The sequence below is a fragment of the Pyxicephalus adspersus genome, chromosome 3, assembly GCF_032062135.1.
Source record: "Pyxicephalus adspersus chromosome 3, UCB_Pads_2.0, whole genome shotgun sequence".
Classification (NCBI taxonomy): domain Eukaryota; kingdom Metazoa; phylum Chordata; class Amphibia; order Anura; family Pyxicephalidae; genus Pyxicephalus; species Pyxicephalus adspersus.
In genome coordinates this window covers 9,121,812-9,146,762 of record NC_092860.1, presented here as the reverse complement: position 1 = coordinate 9,146,762, position 24,951 = coordinate 9,121,812, and the positions used below count along the sequence as shown (strand labels likewise).

At 44.2% G+C, this 24,951-nt stretch overlaps 1 protein-coding gene across 4 annotated transcripts in view; it reads right to left on the bottom strand.

Annotated features, from left to right (window-relative positions):
• The window catches only part of AATK (apoptosis associated tyrosine kinase), a 57,514-nt gene that overhangs the window by 8,750 nt on the left and 23,813 nt on the right, over positions 1-24,951 (bottom strand). For 3 of the 4 annotated variants that reach the window (XM_072403503.1, XM_072403504.1, XM_072403506.1), the window contains exons 3-10: positions 19,329-19,470; positions 13,270-13,349; positions 12,579-12,697; positions 10,545-10,632; positions 9,901-10,034; positions 7,223-7,307; positions 5,155-5,276; positions 956-1,105 (exon numbers count right to left, since the gene is read on the bottom strand). In XM_072403503.1, coding sequence (XP_072259604.1) covers positions 956-1,105; positions 5,155-5,276; positions 7,223-7,307; positions 9,901-10,034; positions 10,545-10,632; positions 12,579-12,697; positions 13,270-13,349; positions 19,329-19,470 — 920 coding nt within the window. Of the gene's footprint in view, positions 1-955; positions 1,106-5,154; positions 5,277-7,222; positions 7,308-9,900; positions 10,035-10,544; positions 10,633-12,578; positions 12,698-13,269; positions 13,350-19,328; positions 19,471-24,190; positions 24,346-24,951 lie in introns of those variants that run through there. The other variant, XM_072403505.1, reaches the window with a different exon arrangement.

The window sequence follows — 24,951 nt, the reverse complement described above, 5'->3', positions numbered from 1 at the left end:
GAGACTGCAAGCGGCCATCATTTCAACACATTTTACAAAACCATGGACCAAACTATTGTCACCATTTGATTACCTCCATGGGGGTTGCCATGAAAAATGCCACACAGCCATCAATAAAATGTATGTGGCTGCAAAGTGGCTTCAAGGCAGCATTGCTGCGATGTATTCTACTTTAATATCATATGTTATATAGACAGTATGACCACCAAGTACCTAAACAAGGTACTGTATAGGTGATCGCTAGAGGCTTGGCTATATGCTACATACTTTGTGAAAAGGGCTTGCTCAGTCTATGGGAAATGATACCACAAAGAGCAAAACACCACATATGGGACCAGTATGAGTGAACAGGTACAGATGGGCGATATACTGTAAGCTGGACCATCGGGACCAGTGCAGTGTGCATTAGAACCACACAGATGGGGGTAAATTTTTTTGAAGTTGTGAAAATGCTTAACTGCCTAATGTAATCTCATGTCTTCCATGGACCCGTAACATTGCGATCAGCCATCAGAATAGTTTTTTTATTCTTTTCCTTCTGTGTGGAAGCAGTGACTCCACATTATTCTTGGCCATGAATCTGGAAGCACGTGCCAGTTTCTATAGAGCTAAATCGGATGCGTCTGTTCTCTTGTGACACATCCATGCCTACGGCCTGCTGATAATTCCCCGGTGAATATAAGTTTCCATGATGATACATTCACTGTGTGTTCGTGTTTTCCCTGTTATGTGCAAATTGTGCCGCATGGGCTTTTAAACTGACCTTTCCATCCTGGTCTTTCCCATCCATTCTCCTAACATGAGGTTTAATAAATTTTACCCAGTTCTCTTGATTTACAGTGCAATTTTGGAAAAATCCCTAACTTTGCCCATCTCTAGCGCCCAGTTCACAGCCATTCCTCATCAACATCTGTTGTTAAACATCTAAGCTGTGCTGTGATTGTGCATTTCTTACCAGCGGTCTGAGTGTAGTTGCTTGAGCTGCGGCTTTGAAAGTTTGAGCTGCTGTTCCTTGATGACATAGCTGAGGACTTGGCGGTCGGAATAGGTGTCGTATGGCTGCCGGCCCAGCTCGAACAGCTCCCACAGTACAACTCCCAGGGACCTTTACAGAGAGAAACAAGACAATGCATTAGCTGCTGAAAATGGAGGCTGACAGCACTGGCATATGGATTAAATACACACAATGAAGATAAATACTGATCATCCAAACCTTGAAAGCATCCCAAAACTGCATGGGTCCTGTGGGTAGTAGGTGATCCATGGAAAGAGAACTGGTGAACAGGGTCATGGGTGCCCAAGGCTCACTAATGTGCACAGGGAGGTGTTGGGGAAACCATCCCATCTGGTCCAATGTAGCATAAATGCTGAAAATAAAACATTGTTGACCAATGGAACAAGGTGTATGAACCCACAAAAAAGCACCTTTAATGGGCATGAGGGCATTAGATCCTCTGAAACTCTGTAGCAGAAGGGCCTTTCTGATTCCCGGATCCACATTGGCTTTGATATTCTTAGGCCTCTGATCCACAACAAGGACTTTTTTGTAATTCAGAAACTCGACAGCCAAGCAACAAGCATTCTTCGAAAGGGGGCAACAATTTCCCCTAACTTATGGTGCTCATGATAGATATGGATAATCGGCATGTTGGTCCCACCACCACATATGATATGGTTGGTGGAAGACCACCAAGTTTTCTTTGCCTGGTCTGATGCCCTGACCAAGTGGAGTTATACTGCTCCAAGAGCTGCAATAAGCCCCTAAAAACACCCCAGGTTCCCCCTAAAGTGGGCTTTCCTTCAGATTTGATCTGCAGTTTTTCCAGAGGTTTCCGCAAAATCCTGTTGCATCTGAGGTCTCCCACAACTGCTTCGGTGGACCTTTTAAGTCCAACTCAACCTCCCGCTGCATAAGGTGTCTCACCAGTTCCCCTCCGGCTGCATCAGGGGTCTCACAGGTCACCCTTCGGCTGCATCAGGGGTCTCGCCAGTTCCCCTACGGCTGCATCAGGGGTCTCACCGGTCCCCTTCCGACTGCATTAGGTCTCACTGTCCCCTCCAGCTTAATCAGGGGTCTCATTGTTCCCTTCCAGTTGCATCAGGGGTCTCTGCATTCCCCCAGCTACATCACGGGTCTTGTTTTACCCCCCGGCTGCATTAGGGGTCTCGATTTCCACCCCACCAGATGCATCAGTGGTCTTGCTAACATCAACAGTCGATCTCAATCCATCAGCTGCATCAGAGGTCTCCATCAACTCTTCCACTATCACAGGTATGCAATACAGGTTGCCAGCAATTTAAGTCACCCTTTGCCTTTCGCATCAGCAATATTCTCATGCAGTGGAGGGAAGAAGTCTCCTTCCACCTGCTGCACCAGATTTCTTACCTGCAATGTTGAAATATACAATGCATCTAAAACACCTGCAGCCAGACAGCAATGCAGCCACACACGCCAAGAGCAATAATTAGATTCTCTTTCCACTTGCGCCCTTGGCCTGTCACCGGCACACTGAGCTTTCTTTGTCTTGACTTGTTTATTTACTGAGTGAACTCCGGCTCACTCTCCGTGTCCCACATAACTTGTAATTACCAGAATACACGGCCTGTGCCATTATCCACACCCAGCTCGCTCTCCACACGCCAGCCCCAACACACAACGGCTTTCATTGTCCACAACGATACAAAGTGCCTGCATGCTGGAGGAAGAAGAATACAGAGGCTGCCTAGATGCATTTCTCATGGCAACCAAATTTATCTTCATTTTATTCATATAATGGCAAAAGTGTGCCCACTATTCAATGGGAAGACTGGGGGTATTATAAACAATGCTTAAGAATGTTTTATTAGGCAGGAAAGGAGCATGAAGGGTATGGCAGGGGGCAATATGTACAGGAGAGGTATGCGGAGGGTATGACAGAGGGTATGGCAGGAGGCAATATGTACAGGGAGATGTGCAGAGGGTATTACAAGGGGCAATATGTACAGAAGAGGGGTGCGTAGGGTTTGGCAAGGAGCAATGTGTACAGGAGAGGTGTGCAGAGGGTATGGTAGGGGGCAAATTGTACAGGAGAGGTATGCGCAGGGTATGGCAGAGGGTATGGCAGGGGGCAATATGTACAGGAGAGGTGTGCATTAAGGATATGGTAGGGGCAAATTGTACAGGAGAGGTATGCGCAGGGTATGGCAGGGGGCAATATGTACAGGAAAGGTATGCGCAGGGTATTGCAAGGAGGCAAATTGTACAGGAGAGATGTGCAGAGGGTATGGCAGGGGGCAAATTGTACAGGAGAGGTGTGCGGAGGGTATGGCAGGGGGCGATATCTACAAGAGAGGTGTGCAGAGGGTATGACGGGGGCAATATGTGCAGGAGAGGTGTGCGGAGGGTATGGCGGGGGAAGGGCTCCAGCCTCTCCTCAGCCAACAGCGTCCCTTTGGGGGGTGCACTCTTGGCTACATCCACCACTGATGAGCAGAAGATGAGCGTGGAGGGTATGACAGGGGGCAAATCGTACAGAGTAGTTGTGGGTAGGATATAACAATGAGCAGCAGGAGCAGACATAAGGTGGTGCAAAGTGTGCCACTGCACAAGGGCTTCAGACCTTCCTGAGTCAACAGGGTCCTAATGGGGGCTCCAAGTCAGTTCAGCACAGGGGTCCACTCTGGGCTACATCCATCACTGGTTAGCAATATGTCCAGAAGATGAGCGTGGAGGATATGACAGGGGGCAATATGTAGAGGAGAGGTATGTGAAGGGTATAACAGTGAGCAATACATTCAAGCGATGGGGATGGAGGGTTTGACAGTGGGCAGGATATACAAAGGAGGAGTGCAGATGGTATTACAGTGGATAGTAGGTAGAGAAGATAAGTATGTACGGTATGACAGTTGGCAGTATGTAGGCCACAGGAATGCAAACAGTATAATGGCAGGCAATGTGAACAGGAGAGGACTATAGAGGGTATGACAGTGGGCAGTATGAAAAGGGGAAGAGGGCAAAGGGTATGATCGTGGGCATGATCTGCAGCAGAGGAGTCAGAAGGGTATACTAGTGATGTCCAGAAGAGGGGTGTTGAGGGTATGACAGGGGGTGGTAAGTGCAAAAGAGAAGTGCAGAGATTTTGACAATGGGCAGCATGTAGGGCAGAGGAATGCAAAGAGCATGATGGCAGACAATATGTCCAGGAGTGGAGGGCAGAGGGTATAACGGGGGTCAGTATGTAAAGTAGAGGAGTATAATGACAGTGGGGACTGAGCGCAGGGCTGAAGTGCTGCAAAACAAGCTGCCACCCAAATTCAGGCAAAAACCTGCAGTGGAAAAACTACCATAAAGCAAAGAACCCATGCGCACCAAATTTTCCTATCCATCAAATATAAAAAGATTATCTTATACGGTGGTGTTATGGGTGCAGCTATGTACCCCTAGGAGCTGGTAAGCAGTGTGTAAGGTCAGCGAGCAGCAGGTGACCTCTGATTGCCAAGCGGATAAAGAAGATAAGAGTTCAGCAATTTCTGCCATATGTGTTAGTAACTGTATCAGTTTTACACTTTCTTTACACAAAAAAGTTTTAGAAATTAATTTTGTAAAAATTGTCACGATGATCATTGGAGACCATGCCGCTTATATGCAACGTGTCTCTGGAAACTCTTTTAATATGTTTGCTAGACATGCCAAGACGGATCCGTGTTATACAATATGTAGAAATCAACATTGTACAGGATCACGACAATCCCATCACGGCAAATTCACTAAAATTGGATTACAAACCCCCTCCATCTTTCTTTCCAAAGCATGCGCTCTAAACACCCCGAGGTCACTCACAAGAGTCAAATAAAACTTTAACAGTTACACGTCCGTCAAATAACCATCGGACCCCAAATGCGGTCAACGATTTTTTGATAACATGAAATGCAGAATTTAACAATTACAACACCGAAAAAAAATTGTGGTTTTTCGAACAGTGGAGATGTTTATTAAAACAGGTCAGGGATGCGGTTTCGGAATTCCCTGGGAAAGCCGGTGACCCCCGAAAAGGGGGTGGCGAGCTGGTGGTGCCCGCAGATAGAAAAACACATTTGGCTCCGGGCTCCACCCAGGGTATGGAGGGGAGAGCTACTGCAAGTGACAAACAAGGCAGAGCCAGGCGGGAGTCTTACCAGATGTTGCTGGTCTTGGTTTGGTCCACCACCAAGAGGTTCCCATGTACTTCATCAATGAGCTCCGGAGCAATCCAGCGCAGAGGGACCCACAGTTGGTCGGACGTCACAAGGTAATCATCCTGTAAGGCACAAATACAGAGATTCAGATACGCTAACAACCCTCCCTTGCTGCTTCCTACTCAGAAATCTCCCTCCTCCTCCTCATCCACCACCAACCTCCTCCTCCTGGAGGATCAGCCGACGTCTGACTCACATTGACAGAGGTTAATGCTAAGTCCCCTCCTCCCCTTTGGGGCAGAGACGTGCTCTGTGATGGAACAGCGTCTCATCCCCTCCCCTTCCTTAATCTGGCCAGCTTGGTGCCTCTGCTGGCACAAACCGGGGACAGGGTGGCACAATGCCAGGGTGTTTGGTTACGGAACATAGAAGGCGCGTAACATAGTCTGCGACGGTGACAACGAGGAAGGAGGGGGGACAAATTGGCCTACAGCTACTGCCGGGGATTGGGCCTGAGCCACTTCTGCTTTTAAAAAAACATTTTTTGCAGTTTTTTGTGCATTTTAAATGGGCGCATATTTGTGTTTTTACAAGCCGTACCCCTAAAATTGTGTGCGGTGATGAGAAACTGATCGCATGATAGTGAATTTGGGAGATATAGTTTTGTGTATGTTTTTTGTATTTTTAGTAGAAGGAGAGAGAGAAAAGAGGTATACCTATTAGTAAAAAGCAAATTTGGGACTGGCCCAACTCTAAGTAATCAATAATAAAATAATTCAGAGCCAAAGGAGAGCGAGGTTTTTTGTAGGCCAAGTGAGATGTAAATATTCTTAATTTAAGTTGTGGTCCAACATAATACAACAGTCAAAAACATATTCATGTAGATCACAAGTGCATATCCAAAACAAGATGGTGTATTATACATTATAAATATTCAATTCACAAAGAAAATAAATATATAAAGACAAAGAAGTATTCACCAAGGCACCGCTCTATGTTATTTTCTTCTGTGAATTGAATATTTATAATGTATACTACACCATCTTGTTTTGGATATGCATTTGTTATCTACATGAACATGTTTTTGACTGTTGAATGATGTTTTACCACAACTTAAATTAAGAATATATACATCCCACTTGGCCTATAAAAACCCTGCTGTCCTTTGGCTCTGAATTATTTCATTATGTTTTTTTGTAGATAAGCATACAAGGTAAAGCCATGGCGTCTAGTACGATTTATGCGCACTTATTATGTTAATGTGCCCATTTTTTGGCACGCCAACGCATGCTTGGGTGCATCACATTAATTTGAATGCACGTCCATTGACCATTTTTTTTTTGCAGAATTGCCAATAAAAATAAACAGCAATGCACCACTCTGCATGCATAGGTATGACTTATACAGCGTTACGGATGCGCTTTTACATGCTTTATTCAGCAGCAGTGATGGACTGGGCCAACAGCGGACCCCTGTGCAGAACAGTCCTAGGCCTCCCTGCTGATTGGACTTGGGGCCCCTATTGTCTGTGGGCAGTCCAGGGGCCTTCGTGCAGTAGCACACTTTGCCCACCTCTGTCCAGCACCTAAACCTAATATTGCAAAAAACAGAAATCTGAATTTCATTTTACAGAAGCCTCCAATGCATGAATAATGAAGAGAGCTTTTCATGAAACAGCTGTTCCAGTGACAATAGGGGCAATTTCCTTTGCTTCCTGCTGTGTCACTAGTACAGGAAGTACAAAGAAAATCTCCTTAATGGGATTTAGAATGCAGAAACTGGGATTTTAACTATACACCAAAAAAAAAAAAAAAAAATGGCATCTTTGGATATAAATATATTTGAATGCACTTTATCCTTTAATTGGAGCCACCAATAGCAGTCCCTATGCAATCATCATTAAAGTGGACCTGTCCTAGGAAATGTATGCCATGCCATTTCTTCCAAGCTCCCCAGTATCGGCATTAACTAATAGTAACCTATCAGCAACCTTCATTCTACAATTTATCCTGAACCCTACTGAACTTTCCACGTGGCTGTGCTGAACTACGGATATGTTTCTCCTTACCCGATATTTGGAGTGGGCTAGCCCGTAGTCACCGATTTTCACCGTCATATCGGCAGTCAGGAGACAGTTCCGTAGAGCGAGGTCGCTATGTATTGGAAAGGAGAAAGACAGAGACGGGTGAGACCATCAGAAGTTTATACTAGGTCATGTAGTGCAAATCTACTGCAGAAAACATTAAAAGTTATTTTCAATTAAGGAGAGAGCACAACATGGAAACCATTGTAACCAATGCGATCAAGTGGACTTTTTGTAGTGCTTTCCACAGTACTCCCACTCTGAGAACCAATAAAGGGTTTGGAACCGGAGGCCACTGACCCCGTGTTTCAGATTTTGGACCATTCAGAGTGAACGGAAAAAGTCAACAGGTGTCTGACTGTATGGGCACAATCCGAGCAATGTCAATGGTTCTAGAAACATTCCCACTTGGCTGGGCTGTGTCTGCTTTATTGGGCTGTGGAAAGGTAACTAGGGGTAACTTTTATTTGCTGATGGCTTATCCAAGGGAACTCAATACCACCTAAATACACAAGATAGGCACAACTTTGTGGACATCACGATCTCACAAAAGCTAAACAGTCAAAAGTATGTGGAGCCCTCCAAATGATTGAGTTTGGGTCCTATTAAAACTACCATACAAAAGACGTGTTCCTCTAACCTTGTGGTAACAGCTTGGAGAAGGCCCTTCTCCTATACAGGAATGGGATGACTTTTGTGATCTACACAAAGGTTTGTGGGCCCCTGACCATCATACCTCTATTAGCTTGTTGGACAACCCACTTAAAAACCATTGCCATTAATGTGGCGTTGCTAAACTTTGCAGCTCCAGGAGCCTCCACAAACAAAAAGCCTTCTACAGGATGTTGGATTGTATGTGGGAATATGTGAGGCCAGGTACTGACATTGGATGAGAAGACCTGGCTCACCAATTGGGATTCCAATTCATCCAAAAAGTGTTCAGTAGGGTTGAGATCTTAGAGGCCACTCAATTTCCTTAAAACCCAAAAGTAGAATGTGTGTGGTCAGGTACTGATGTTGGATAAGAAGATTTGGCTCACTAATTGCCATTCCAAATAATCGTTCAGTGGAGTTGAGGACTTGCAGGCCACTTGGGTTCCAACAAATCCAAAAAGAACATTTGTGAGCTCGGGTACTCAAAGGTTGGATGAGAAGACCTGTCCTATTTTTAACATTCTATGCCTGGAGTGTTCATTATTATTATAATTATTATTACTACTACACAGTATTTATATAGCGCCATCATATTACGCAGCGCTGTACAAAGTCGATAGTCATGTCACTAACTGTCCCTCAAAGGAGCTCACATTCTAATGTCCCTACTATAGTCATATATCAATAATGTAGTCTAAGGTCAATTTTGAGGGGAAGCCAATTAACCTAACTGCATGTTTTTGGGATGTGGGAGGAAACCGGAGTACCCGGAGGAAACCCACGCAGACACGGGGAAAACCTGCAAACTCCATGCAGTGTCCTGGCCAAGATTCGAACCTGGGACCTAGTGCTGACTAGGGTTGGAGTCAGGGCTCTTTGAAGGCCACTCGAGTTCCTCCAAATCAAACTGGTCATACTATATTTTTTTAGAGCTGGCTTTGCACCCCAGGGCTTGGCCATGCTGGAACTGAGGAGCCTTCTCCAAACTGTGACCGCAAGGCTAGAAGTGCACAATTGTCTACAATGTCTTTGTATATTGGGGTATTTACTGGAGACACCTAAACTCAGGTTCTTGTGCAGGTGATGGTCAGGGGTCTACAAACTTGGGGTTTGCAAATAATGAATGTTAATGAGTATTTAGGGTTTGTCATCAGCTCTGTGCTGCAAAACAACATCCTCCAATTCCATTAAACGGCTGTTCTTCTTTACGCATAGAAGAGGTATTAGAGCACCAGGAAGGCAGCTAATGTTAATAAGCCGATTACAGCTCTGATGTCACTCGATAATAATAGAGACGAGGAGAGAGAGTCACATTGATGTCCGGCCGGCCAGGAGCTGTGAGTGCCGCCTGCAACAAAATCACTGATGCTGGAGCCTGCATGTCCCACTCAGTCAGCATCAGGATATTGTTCCAGGGGACAAACTGAGAGAAGCGTCCAGAGATTTGCTGGGGAACGCCGGCTGTGACAGGAGAATGCCCAATGCAGGGGAAGAAATATACAAGGAAGTGGCATGGAAAGAGAAGAAGAGAGGCAAACAAAACCCAATGCATAAACAATAGCAGGCAGGGGGGTCTAGAAAAAGCTTGTACACATTTCATGAGCATAAAAGAAAATAAATATGTGAGCAATAAAGACAAACAAAAAAAAAAAAAATAATAATAATAATAAATAAAATACCTGGGAGGCAGTATTTGGGGGGAAAAAAAAGATATAATAGAAGATCATCTATAAAAAAAATAACTAAATAAAATAAAAAGAAAAACGAAGAAAGAAAATAAACCACAGAACAAAAATAGGAAAAACAAAAGATTACATGATATATAGCAAAACATGAAGGGGAAAAAAGAAAAAAACAAAATAAAAGATGATTATAAAATATAAACGAATGGGAGCAATAAAAAAAAAAAAAAAGAAATGAAAGAAAAAAAAAATACAGCAAAAAATGGAAATGTATAAAAATAATTTGCTGCTTCCACTTGCCAACAGCATAACCCCCTTGTTTCTTACCTGTGGGTATAATTATTCTTATGCAGGTGAAGCAGCCCGCAGCACACCTCGCAGCCCATCCTCTGCAGCGTCAGTGGGTCCGGTGCTGTGGACTCGGAGGCTGCACAGCTCTGCAGATATCCCTTTAGGTCGCCCTGAAAAAATAAACCTGTGTTAGTCAATTCATGTAATTGCATGTGACGGTGAGCTTTTCCCTGGTCCTCTGCAGCCTTTCCTGTTTGCACTGGAGGATTCACCTGGTAAATGTTCACATGGCCGGATGAGGCCTTGGAACCTCCAGGTGCATTGTGATTTACAGGTATCAGGTGCATGCATGGGAGAGCTGTATATTATAGGGTTCATCATATTGGCAGCTTTGACTAATGATGGTACAGATGCCAATGCAGCAAATATTTTTAAATAGTTCTACCTAGTAATAAAAGAAAGCTGTCTCTGACCTCCAATTAGTGACTTTGCCTAGGCTGGGATGTTGTTATCAGTCTACTGCAAGCAGGAGGAAGCATTTCCTCAGTCCCGTCTCCACCCGCACAGTGATCAAACTGGAACATTTTAACTTTGGTACCCAGACAAAAGGTGAGAGGCTGCAACAGGAGGGGCTGATCAATGCCATACATTTGTGAAAATTGGGGACAGGTAGCACTTACTAGGGGGCAGAACTCCATCACCAGCAGGTAGGGTGTGATCTCCGTACACTGTGCCAGACACTGAAGCAGGTTGGGGTGCTGGAGGACTCTGAGAAGAGAGAAAAGAAATGAATATTGTCCTATATAAGCTGCAACCTATCAGTGTTCAGGGCTTCTTTGAACTTTTTGGATCGGGGAAATTCTTGCTAAATGCATGGTGGGTGCAGCTCAGTGCCACACATTGTGAATGTCACCATAATGCACCAGGAGGGTGGGAGACCCTCATAAAGGTGCACAGCAGGAATTAACTAAAAGAATAGTGAGAACCCCTCATTATGGGTGCAGCAGGTGCACAGACACAATACCCAGTGCAGATCTCACCAATAGGGCCCCCCAGAGAGAAAAGAGCCTATCAAGGGGTCCATCCTGCAGCAAACTCCATATTATAGGGTGGATCAGCTCTGCTCCCTGGGTGCGTGTCAGTTTCGGCAAGAGTGTCCCTTTAGGGTGCTGCGATCTCAAGTTACTGTCTGCACACACTACCAGTTGTTTGTTTTCAGTCTGTCACCGACAAGTCAGACAAAAGCCAAAGGGAATTCCCTGCCCCTACCTGCCTACACTTTATGTCACCTTTAGCTGTAAAGCACACAGCAGCCGTGTAACATGATGCGCCTTGGTGTCTGGTATGCGGCCATTATCCTAATCAAGAAACAATGCAAAGTGTTGGGAAGTGCTGAGAAACACCAACAGGAGGCCAAGATTCGGCAGCCTTGAATGCCTTAAAGTCCTTATGGATGGTCCTTATGTTCTGTATGTCCTACATATGCTGGATGGTCTATGTGATCTATATATGGTAGATTGGTCTACACTGTCTACATATGGTGGATGGTCTATATGGTCTACATATGGTGGATGGTCTATATGGTGGTCTATATGGTCTACAGATGGTCTTTATAGTCTACGTAAGGTGTATGGTCTACTAATAGTAGATGGTCTATATGGTCTACCTATGGTGGATGGTCTATATGGTCTACCTATGGTAGATGGTCTATATGGTCTATGTGCTCTATGTATGGTGGATAGTCTACATATGGTGGATGGTCTGTATGGTGTTTGTATGGTGGATGGTTTATATGGTCTACGTATGGTGGATGGTGGAAGCTGCTAGAGTTTTAATACTGAAGCCCACTGGTGCTTTCACCTGACAGCATACAAAATCCTAACACATTTTACTGTACTAAGCCTCTTGGCACGATAGGGTTCTTGTATGCGGTACCAAAATATGAAAGAAATACGAGGTTGTGAGGATGCCGATAACTCTCTGTATCTCAAATACCAGTGAACCATTACATCCTTCTCCCAAGGCTCTACCCAGGGCCGCCATCAGAGATACTTCTGTACCAGGCTGCCCAATCAAAAGAGCTTGAGCTTGCAATGCAACTTTTAGAAAGGGGGCCCAGAAAGTTTACCTAGTATGCGGAAATCTCTCATGGTGGCTCTGGCTCCAGCCACTAGTTGTCCAGTGGTATCTGTATGTTGGAGGGTACTCCAATTGTAATTTTATTTCTCAGTACCATGTAAGAAGGCTGTTAGGAAAAGGAGTGAAGTCTCCATCAGAGGGTGACCCCCAACACATATAGGTCTGTAATTCAGTTATTTAGCCACTAAGTCACCACCCGTTTCTATTTCCACCAATGACAGGTCCTCTTTAAGTGATGCCTGAGGCATTTCTAGCTGCAGGAACGCGCCTGTAATCTTGTGTGTCTGCAGCTCCCGTCACCCCGGGAGGGTTGTTCGTACTTTCCAGGCTGCAGAACTGGAAATTTGAACGAGGTGGCGAGGTGGAGATGGCGGCGATGAGCGATGACAAACGCGGTAATGCCTAAGGAATGTGTTGTTGTGGTGCCAAGAACCTGACATCTCCATCACAATCATAACAATTAGTTTTATGAGGTTGTTGTGTAGAATTTTACAGGAGGTTACATAACGTTTGCCGGGTTCCCGGGGCACGAGGCGGCATGCAGGGCATTATGGGAAAGTGCGGTGCCTACTTACCGGTAGGGCTGAGTCTCCTCTAAAAACAGCATCTGCTCCTGGACGCTGGCGCTGACCTTCAGCTCCTTCACCACCACCTGGGTGCTGGCCAACCCTGAATTCACCTCCCCTAGCAAAACCTGAAGGGGGAGACACAGAAAGGGTTAAAACGGGAAAATTGTCTGTAACCCCGAAACATTTTGGTCAGTATTGTACATAGCCAATATTGGGCCCTGCGCAGAACCGAATTGAGGCCCCCCATCCTGATCTGACATGGGGTCTCTGTACCTGCCTAGCCATTCATAAAAAAACTTGACTACCAGGGAAGACCTAACTTTCTCTGCTGCAGTTAAGTAACACTTAAAGGTCTTGTCCCTCCCCTAGGTTGTGATTGGACATTAAAAGCAGCAGAATGATAAGCTCATCTCTCTGCTCTCTCCACCTATTAGCATTTCTTGTTATCACATGAGCCCTGCAACACAACTGAATACATTAAATTACTTTGATCATGCAGACACATTTATTGCAAAAAGGCAAATGGCCTGGAATGACCTACCTGTACCTACCAGATATGAGAAAATACTGAAGCTTTAAAATATTACTAATAATTATTATTTATTGTATTTTTTTTTCTTGCTCAAGAAAGAGTCCTTTCTCATTGTACAGCCCTACAATACTATAAATCACCAGCAGATGGCGCCACACCACTCACCTTGCCAAACCAGCCTCTGCCAATCTCCTTCAAGTACAGCAAGCTCTGTCTTCCCAAATCGGTGGATTTAAGAAGTTGCACTGCAGGAAAAGAATAAATGATAGATAAATTATACATTGTTGCACTCCCCGCTTTCTCCTTTTATTTTTCAGTCCCTTTTCTGGGATGGTAATTTAATGACATGGAGATGACCTGCCATTGCAATTCTACAAATTATTATTTTATTATTATTAAACAGGATTTATATAGCACCAACATATTACGCAGCGCTGTACATTACAAATGCTAAATTCCTGGCTGCGTCTCACTTCAGCATGAGCCTTTTGATGAGTTCTTTTGATCGGGGCCCCGTACAAAGTACCCATTGCCCCCCCCCATGATCAGTGTATCACCCTGATGGGCTATCCAAAACCTCACAAAGTTTTTAGATTCTTTAGATTGGGCCTGATTTATAAAGCTCCAAGACTGGAGAAGATAGACTATCATAGGATAATCTGGGCGATCCAGCAAACCTGCAAAGCATTTGGTCCAGGATTGAAAACTAATAGCAAATGCCAAGTCTGCTGGATCACTCAGGTTCTCCCATGATAGTCTATCCTCTCCAGTCGTGAAGAGCTTTGTTAGATCGGGCCTAATGACTTAGGAGGGGGTCGGTTGGATTTCCTTGGATTCTCCAGCAGATGTCAACCAACAACATCTGGGGGCCAACACACCTTTCAGTACAAAGCTGAAAATCAACCAATCAGGTTTATTTAAAAAAATCCTGAATGGAAGACAAATCTTAAATCTGATTGGCTGCAGTGGTGGCCCCACATCCTGTATTGTGCATTGGACACTTTGTATTTCATTGCAGCATCTTTACTTGACACAGCAGAAAATTCCGGGCGCCCACCACACCAGATTTCATGATGGCCACCTCCTTCCCGTGACATTTTTTAGCCCCTCTGGGCTCCCACGTCCGCCTGCCCACCAAGTTGCCCTAGAATTCCAGAGGTGAATACCAGACCCGGGCAGAAACAAAGGGCCCCATTGTCTGGTGCCTGGCACAGACCGTCGCGCCTTCGACACTGAGGCCGTTTTGTAACGCCAATCTGGGGAGGCCTCGGCCCGATGAAAAGGCTTCATTGTGAGCGGGAAGGGCCTGTACTTTGAGGTCTTGTTGAACGGCCTTTGTGACTCGCTTCTCCCCCGGATCCTGAGGCTTCTCACAAAATATATTCATTCTTGGGGAAGATTCCAGTCCCACACTGGGCTGTTTACACGTTGGGGATGAATCCGCAGCAATCAGCCATTGTCTGCCCAGAGGCTGACTTGTACTGGGAGACGGCGCGGCCTTTATATCTGAAATCCCACATGCTACACCTACCAATTCCAATACAGATGGTGCATTCATTCACACAAGAGTCTGCACTATCAACATGCCCTCCAGGCAATTTAGTTTCCCAATACAGATAACCAAAAATCCATAATCAGTGAGCGGGCAAAGTTTGCAAAATTTTTGCAAACATGTACTTTGATTTTGCCCAAATTGCCCTTTGTAAGAACGGCCCCTTTCCTATTAATGTGAGTCATTCCAGATGACTTTGCAGGTTATGTGAGCACCCAGGGCAGCCCCAGCCAACCAATCAGTAATAACCCAACTACATAATCGTCATTTCTTTCACCCGTGTGCCATGGCTCTTAGACGGGGCTGTGTTGCACTTTGGTTGTATTTTGTTTCTGCTTTTTCTATTTAGTTTATTATTTTCATTTCTTATTTGTAAATTCTGTGTTTTATTTTGATTGATTTTGTATTATGTTTTATTTTTTTAATTGTTCACTATTTATTTATTTTTACATTTCTGTGTTTTACATCAAAGGCACTCATATCTCCCATATATCATATCCTATCCCTCATTTATTATTATTATTATAATTAATAATAATAAACAGGATTTATATAGCACCAACATATTATGCAGCGCTGTACATTAAATAGGGGTTGACAGATACAGACAGTGACACAGAAGGGGGAGAGGACGCTGCCCCGAAGAGCTTACAATCTAGGTGGGGGAAGTAACACACAATAGGAGGAGAGATATGGAGTTGTGGGCAGTAGTGACGGTTTTAGGAGACAGAAGACAGGTGGGTGAAAAAATGGGTTTTGAGTGCTCTTTTAAATTGGGGGGGGGGGGGGGGCAAGACGAATAGGACAAGGAAGACCATTCCAGAGAGTTGGGGCGCCTCTAGAAAAGTCTTGTATCCGTGCGTGTGATGGGGTTATGAGTGAGGAAGTCATTAGTAGGTCAGTGGAGGAGCGAGGAGAGCGGCTGGGGGAGTATTTGTCTATCTGGTCAGAAATGTAAGTGGGACAATAACTGTGGAGGGATTTGAAGACAAAGCACAGGAGATGAATCTGATTCTAAGGTGAAATGGAAGCCAATGAAGAGAACTGCAAAGAAATGCAGCGGAAGAGGAGCGGAGGGAAGGATGGATGAATCGGGCTGCAGCATTCATAATAGATTGTAGAGGAGAGAGTCGGGTTAGTGGAATACCAGAGAGGAGGAGGTTACTGTAGTCCAGACGGGAGATGATAGGAGCATGTGCAAGGAGTTTGGTGGTCTCAGGGGACAGGTAGGGGCGGATTTTGGAGATGTTGAGTAGGTGAAAGTGACCGGACCTGGAAATGTTCTGAATATGGGGGGTAAATGAGAGGGCAGAGTCAAAGGTGACACCAAGACAACGTGCCTGAGGGGAGGGCCGAATAACAGTGTTATAACAGTTAGATATATGTCAGGGGGAGATTTGGAATTTGAGGGGGGGATGATGATGAGTTCTGTTTTATCCAGGTTGAGTTTCAGGAATCGGTCAGACATCCATGATGAGATGGCTGACAGGCAGCATGAGACCTTATCCAGGACTGAGGGAGACAGGTCAGGGGTGGACAGATAGATTTGAGTGTCATCAGCATACAGATGGTACTGTAAGCCAAAGGAGGATTTGAGACTACCGAGAGAGGAGGTGTACAGAGAGAAGAGAACCGGTCCAAGGACTGACCCTTGGGGGACACCAACAGGGAGGAGAGGGAGGAGAGGGGGTGAGGACGAGTTACCATTGAAAGAAACTTGAAAGAACACACACACTCATTTTACCTTCCTTGTTGACTGCAACATATTTCTCTGTGGCATTTTCATGAAAACTATTTTGTTACTCTTCCACCATAAATATTTTTTTTGGGCATATTATAAAAGATTTACAGTTGCCGACGTATCTCATAATATTTAATATAAAGGAATCCTCCTGAGGGCCCGGTAGGTGTATTGCCTGCTATATGGTAACATCCCTGGAACTCAGCTTCTGATTGAGCATAGCGCCAAATAACGCAGAATAGTTTGCCTTTTTTTTTTTAAATGTTTTTTAAATATTCATTTTAAGGTATTGTAAGCCCACCAGTGACTGGTTATTCTTAAGGGCCCTGTAGGCACTCCATGACCTTGGCAGACAACCGTATCCGGCCTTTCTGGGGAAACTAAATTTGTTCTCCTTGGAATATTCAACAATTTTTTCTAAAGGTAATTCCCGGACTGTTTTATTGGCCCTTAACATACACGGTGCACATATTTGTGTTATGGTGTCATCTCGTGTTTATGGGTTGGTGATGGTGTGCAGCCTGACCCGACCTTCCTCCATACACAAGGATGAGCCAGGCCGTGCTGAATCTCTAGACTGAAGGTGCGGCCCATGAAAAAGTACACATGGGATTTTAGCAAAAGTGAATTTTTATTTCATTGCATATTTTACTGAAACATGGGCAGCACATCTCTACTTTCAGGTTCTATCTGGCAGATGAATGTTTCCAGGTGTGAATATTTTGGTTATCATTTTTTTTTTCTTAGCAGCCGGGAATCTGTCATCTGCAACGGCTCTGCTGGTAAGTGGGCTAAGTCATCCTAACAATGGATTCTTAACCCTGGATAATGTAAATGGTTCCACATCCACCTCTTGATCCCTAAATTATTGCTTAAAGTTGGAATGTTTTTACATCAATAAAGGAGTTATTCACAATGCGTGTGTACCAATCTTTTTGGGGATGGGTAGGGTGTACCCTGGTGCTCATTCTCCTGGAGATGCCCGATATCAGGTCACCTGCTTAATAAAGGGGGCTTTAACATTTTACCCCAACAATCCCACACACTCAATTTTAAAGGCGATCTGATGTGGTGAAGAGGCCCTGTGCCTTCTCCTTTAATAGTAAGTGGCCTGGAATTGGAAATGGAAGGGTGCACACTCACCACCCATGTGTTAATTAATAAGGTATAATTCAAGCATTTTTCACAAATTATTTGTGCACTTTTAATGTTGCCCTCAATGCCATCTGAAAGGCATTTCAAAAAAATTGGGCACCTCATGTCTATTTTTTTTTATAACCATATATTTACTATATATAACCTTTATAATCATATACTATATTTTACTTTTGCCCATATTACCACCATATATTCCTCCAAAATGTTCACATCAAGCAGAAATGTGCAGTTTTTGGGGAATTGAGCTTTATGCACTTTTAGGGGTAATGGGAACTTTTTGGGGGACATGACATTGGCTTGTACAGTAAGACCAGGATCAATGCTGATAAATCTGCAATCATGCAAATGTGAAATCTTATAAAATGAGAAAGGTTCCAATTCCCTGGGGGTGATTTCCCCCTCACTATCAGCTCTGGTGATCGCTGGCACTGAAAGAGAGAATATCCAAAAAAACAAAAAGTAAAATAAAAAACAAAGGACCCAAAATTTGGCTTTTGACAAATTTCAATGACAGATTCCATTCTGCACGGATTTATTCTGATTTCTGATTGGATTCTCAGTATTGGGGACTGAACGGCTGAAGTTGCTGGAGAGTGTCATTCCTCCTGCTCAATGTTTCATTCACACTATAAAGAATTCATCAAGAGGAATGAGACTGCATGCTGGGAGTAAGCAGAAGGGAAAACTGGTAAGGAGAGTTTATCATTGGTAACCTCAAAAAGACTCCAGCAAGAGATTCAGGCACTCCATGTACGCCCACCAAAGATAAATCGTCCTTGGAAGGACACATCGTGTGAATAATTTATCACACAGAAGTACAGTGAATGTTATTAACCTTAATACATGAAAACGCAAAGCTTAACGCTGCCAAGACTTTATTCTGAGTCAGTGCCGGCGCAGCAGCTCTATTTAAAGAAAACTCATCCAAATGGCTTTTGGATGCACAGCAGTTGGCTGAAATAAATGTTTCTGCCAAGTGTCTTGCAGTTTGGGGATTAAAGAGAACCGGTCATGTGAAAATTTAAGGGCTGCCAACGCTTTTTGCTTGGAACCAGAATAGGTAAGCAATGCAGGAATGCTGACATTTGATGCATGCTTGCTGCAGGTCTTTGACTCATGGCAAAGTAAGCAATTGCATTGTTTGTTCTGCTCTTCCTAAGCTAATCATTTTTTGCAAATCTAGTGCAAACCTGAAGATCCTGCCAGCAACGGCACTTCTTGTTTAGGGTTGCAATGCTAAGCCACCGCCTTGCAATGAGCGCAGTGCTGGGCCAGCCATTGGGTCTGCAGGAGGTATGTGCATTCTGAAAGAATGCGCAGGGCAAGCTGATGGTGTTGCTGCATTTTGCATCAATAGGCACAGGGGGTTCATTCAGCACAGTGAATATTCACTGAACTTGGTACGGGTGAAGCTTTGTCTAGTCTATCAGCCAATCACATACTACAAACAACTTTTTTTATCATTTCTGTTGCATGTGATTGGTTATTCGTTCTAAACATCCATAGTTCATTGTATTAACATTGAATTTGCCAAGTGAACAGACTTGCTTTAGTAAATCTCCTCCAAGCTTTAGCACATGGATAAGGTTCTTAATTTTCAAAAATGGTGGTAAAAATTTAAATATGGATACTTATTGGGATATGAATGAACCTTTATTTAGCCCAGTAAGTAAATGCATAGAGATGATCAGAAGTTGGAGAAATAACCAATAATCAATAAATCATCCAATGTATTGCCATTCCCAGAAGGAAGCCCAGAGCTGGCGGACTTACCTGATCTCCCGGGCTGCTTGGACATTGGCACAGAGACCTCGGTAAGTGGCAGGACGTAAACCTCGGGTCCATTCTGGGGCGCCGGGGAACTCTGGACAGAGAACTCTGTGGTGTAGTCTTCTCCTTCCACATTGTCCAGCTCCTGTGGTCAGCAAAGGGACATTCATTATAACAGATGAAGTGGGATGAGCGGCTTTTGTCACCACCCCAAAAAATTAACCCCTTGTGGGGAGAAAAAAAAAAAAGCGCTAAAGAAAACATGAAAGCAAGAAATAAAGTGAAAGCATGTGAGGAAAAAAATGTAAAATAAAGACAGAGAGCACAAGAGAAACAGTACGAGAGAGAGAGAGAGAGAGGAGAGAGAGTGAGAGAGAATAGAGGGGGAGAGAGAGAGAGATAATAGAGAGAGAGAAGAGAGAGAGAGAGAAGAGAGAGGGGGGAAAGAGAGAGAAGAGAGAGAGAGCGGAGAGAGAGTGAGAGAGAAGAGAGAGAGAGAGAGAGGGAGAGAGATCCATATAGAACATTATACCCATATAAAGATTCCTTATGAATGGTAACATATATTCTGCCAATAACACAAAATGTATTTTTTTTTTTGATTTGATATGATTTAAAGAGGCGGACAGAATGCCAATATACGGGGAAGAGATACAGAGAGAGATGGAGGGGATATAGAGGATGAGATTTCATTTTATTACAACAAATCTGATCTTTATTTTGGAAATGTTTCATTTATATTAGCAAAACAAAAAAGGTGAACCGAGTCGTAATTTCTGTGTCAGATGAATTTTTAGGTCACCCATTTATGCCAGTGTTGGATTCAGGGTTATTTGAGCACTGTAAGCCCCTACACACAGAACTGGCATAGTGTGCTCCAAAACACGGCTCAGGAGTCACAATGATAAAATTAGTCATGCATGACTTTCTGTGGCATTGCAGCTGGCACAGGGATTGCCCGCGCTCCAAGTATGAGAGATGCCAGCTGCTGCCTTGTTTACTGAGCAAGAGTGGCACACGCATGCCCCCTGGCATCCCCTGCACTGCGGCCTGCTCCCCCTTTGTGTAATCTGTGCCCTCCCAGAGGGCTCCCCTCATCTCAGGGCAATCCTATAGTCTTAGGTATGATCAGACACACCATGGAAGCAAAGAATACTCCACCAGAGATTGTAAAATACAATAATTTTATTCTTCAACCAACTTTTACCCCCTTTATTAACAGGTGGTGTTGCACATTCACACATTCTGGCTGCTGACAATCCCTCTTTATTTATGGACATATTTATGTCTGGCATCAATGCTTTGACACAGAACAATCATACAGTCAATAAATGCAGCAAAAAGATTGAAGCAAGGGATCAGCATGATGGTGAGATAACTGGAAACACCTAAGATATTACAATGGGGGTGCCAGCCATTGTCCTAACCGCTCCTATTCTAGTGAATAGGGGCAACTGGGAACTATTTTTCACTTGCAGCTGTACAGGTTTGCCTTAGATTGGGACACGTCACTTTTGACCATGAGGTTGCTTTTAGAAGAACCACACTGCAGCTGAAACTGCATGCAAACGTGTTACCAGTATGGTTTGTGGCTCCTGGGCGCACAGCAGCAGTTTTTCTATACATAAGGGGCCCAAGTCATCCCCAATCCTTAACTCTATAAATGGAGCTGAGGATTAAAAATAATAGTACTAAAATAAAAATATCTGCAGATTTTAATGCATTTGATTCCTTCTGCTGCCACTCACTGCACACGAGGCTCCGCAGAGCTCATTGCAGTTATGTTATTATATAATATAGCCCCGGGCTTCACCTCGGCTTGTCTGAACTGCAGCGTTGGGGTTGCTTATATAACCACAGACAGGTACCGTGCACAAAACAAGCACAAATTACATCATCCAAGATGAGAACATTTTCGCCACAAAAGAAAAAAAAACACTCAGATTATATCCACACCCAAAGGTGAAATGTGCACTGGAGCGTTCCAATGCTCAGCTCGCAGCAAATGCAACCTACAGATGCTTTACAAATGAGATAAAAGAGCAAGGGGATCAGAACATTTCTGTCCATGACCCAAAGCAATGCAAGGCTGAGGGGTATCGGTTGTGGCAGTTTGGGGAATCTCTTTGCTCTGCATGCCATGACTGTATGAAGATTTTGGATCACATGATGTGGGTACAATACAATGCACAATGGACCTCAAGACTAAAATGATGAAGCCGATCACCCTGCCACCTTCATCCTGACCCAACCCTGTAACAATAACCCCCATAACCCTAAAACTAACCCTCCCTGTAATCCTTTCCCTAACTTTCATTGTAAACCTCTACAAAACCTCATCCTAATTTGTCCTGTAACCCAAACATTACCTTTCTATATTCCTTACACCATACCCTCTGTAACCCAAACAAAAAAGCCTTCCAAAACTTCAACCCAATTCTTCCTGCAACCCCATAACAAACTTTTCTGTAGCCATCATACTAACACAATCTTTCTATACCTAAAAAACTAATCTGTACACCTACACTCCCTGTGACCATCATACTTACCCGAATACTTGTCCTCTGTATCACCCTACAATAATTCCCTATATATCATAAACTCTGACCCTCCTTATTACCCCAACAGTCAACCTCTCTGTAACCTTCACAAGAACGCACACATGTACCTTGAACACTTCTCCTCCCTGCAACACCAACACTTCTCCTTCCTGGTTCCAAACACCACTTCTCCCCCCTGTAACCTAAACATTTCTGGTCCATGTAACCCCAAAACCTCTCATACCTGTAACCCCAACCTTACTTCTCCCCCCTGTAACCTAAACATTTCTGGTCAAAGTAACCCCAACACTTCTCCTTCCTGGTTCCCAACCTAACTTCTCCCCCCAAAGCCTAAATACTTCTGATCCATGTAACCCCAAAACCTCTCATACCTGTAACCCCAACCTAACTTCTCCCCCCTGTAACCTAAACATTTCTGGCCCATGTAACCCCAACACTTCTCCTTCCTGTAACCCCAACCTAACTTCTCCCCTTGTAACCTTCTGGCCCATGTAACCCCAAAATTTAACCCCCCCGTAACCTAAACCCAACTTCTCCCCCCCCCTCCGTAACCTAAACCCACTTTCCCACCCTTAGTCGGGTTGAAACATTTCTTTTCCATGCAACCCCAACACTTTTCCCTTTTTCTAACCCCAACTCCACATCCCCCCCATGTAACCCAAACATTTCTGGTCCATTTAACCCTGACACCACTTCTTCCCTCGTAACCTAAACATTTATCATCAACGTAACCCCAACACTAACCCTCTCTATAACCCTAAATCTAACCTTTCCTTGTAACATTACCCTCTCTGTTACTCTTACACTAATCTCACCAATCACCCCAAAACTAAACCTCTCTTTGTCCTTAGCATTAACCCCATGTGTAACCCCCAATAGTATTCCTTCCCACCATAAACCCAACCCAATCATTAACCCTTTCTGTAATCTCATCACAAACACTTTAATGAATAATTTATTGAAGCCTATTTTTGACAATTAAGCAAAAAGACACAAATGTTGAATTCTGGATATAGCTGGAGAACACAAGACTTAATAAGTCAGGCTGAGCCAAACTTGGAAGACCCCAATGCTGGCTTCTAGGCAATATTTTTATGGCACAGTCATCTCACGGCATTGCAGTTATCAAGGTGCCGATTCCCAGTCCAATCATTCACCATACTAACAAAATCTCTCTGCAGGATCAGTATTTTTGGATGCCTAATTATGCAACCACATAGCACTGGACCCCCATCAGCAACATGGTCAGCTGTGTGCAGAATTTCCAGAACTAAAACCAGTCCAATTTTATTGCCAAATACAAACTCTTTAAATGTTGCCCAACATTAAACACCTCAATAAAATCAGATATTAAGTTATACCCTTAGGAGTGTCATGAACCAATAACGGAGAACTGGTAGCCCTACCTACTGATTACTTTTATCCAAAGGTGCCACAAAGGATCTGTGAATACTGGTGGTTGGGTCTTCCATTCTTCCCAATTCTATCGGTGGTCAGGTCTTATATTCAGAAGGATTCATAGATTAAGTAATAAAGAGAAAGACTGCTCGAAGATCATTTTAGACAAATGCCATAGAAACTGCCCATTGGTGCCATGGACTATTAACATATGCCAAGGAAACTGTCCATTGGTGCCATAGACTATTGACACATGCCAAGAAAACTGCCCATTGGTGCCATAGACTATTGACACATGCCAAGGAAACTGCCCATTGGTGCCATACACTATTGACACATGCCAATTAAACTGTCCATTGGTGCCATAGACAAATTACACATGCCAAGGTAATTTCCCCATTGTGCCATACACTATTGAACCAACCAGGAGTCAAAAGCCAAGCAACAAACCCAGAAACCCAAATATACCCAATATTGAAATACTGCAAGGAACAATAACTGTATAAATTGAAAAATGAGTGCAGATGGGCATAAAATCACACAATCCTATTATTATTTAGCAAGTAGTCATTTGTTGCCAATTTTTTTTTTTTAACCCTCACCGATTCCTCTCTTAATGAACACAATGCCCAGAAAGATTGACGGTAACTATAAAGCCAATGCATGCTCAAAAAAAGGCCTCCATAATATTCTGTAATAGGTGCAACCTTTTTGTAATCCAAAGGTCTTATGTCTGTGGGTACCTAACTGATGTCCCTATTTTTTTGGGGGGGGGGGGGGGAAGGATTATTGCGGATAAAAATAAAATAAAGACACAGACCTTTCGGAGATGTGCCCATCAGGACAATGCCCGAAGGCTGGGTTGCACACACACAGAACTGTGGCACACATCGATCTCATGCCTACCTCTCCATGTAGCCACGAAAAGCCTTTAATCCCAAAAGCTGCGCCGGCGATTAAGTAGGAAAGGGTCAGCATGTCCTGAGTGGGGTGACGGGGACCCAGAGGCGACTGGCGCTGCCATTACACATCCCTGCGATTCATCTGGCGCTGCTCTGCCAGGCTTCCCCGTCTCTGCCTGGCACATTAACAACGCTCAGCTGCCCTCCGAATCAGAATCCAGGGACTGTGCTGGAAAGGGGGAGGCGGGTCGCTCATGACTCTTTTTTCTTATATAGCAGTGACATTCCATTTACTGCCCACTCTGCTTACCCCCCACCAGCACGTGCTCTTACAATGCCACCATTCTCTGCCCATTCAATGCCCTGGCACGGTGAGCCTGCTGGGACGCAGGAGGTTAATGCTTGACTGCCTACAGAAACACAGACATGCACAGGGAGTTTAAAAGCCAAATTGACATCTGGAGCTGCATATTCTGCCGAAAAACCTGCAAATCAACTTCCCCCCTCCGGTGTTCCCCCCAAATTTAGGGAGGGCAACTGCACCATTCACATCCTGCAGCTCTGCAGGCCTCCCCGCACCCAAACCTGTAACACACCTGTAAGGTGAACAAACCCCTCCCCTTTTTTTGTATGAGCCCTCCCACCGCAAGACTGATCTCTGACTGTCGCAAATAGGTTTTAGGCAAGTGCATTAGTCTAATTATAAAAAGACGGAGGGACTTTATAAGGAAACAGTATTTCAGGATATAAAGGAGTCTGCTACAG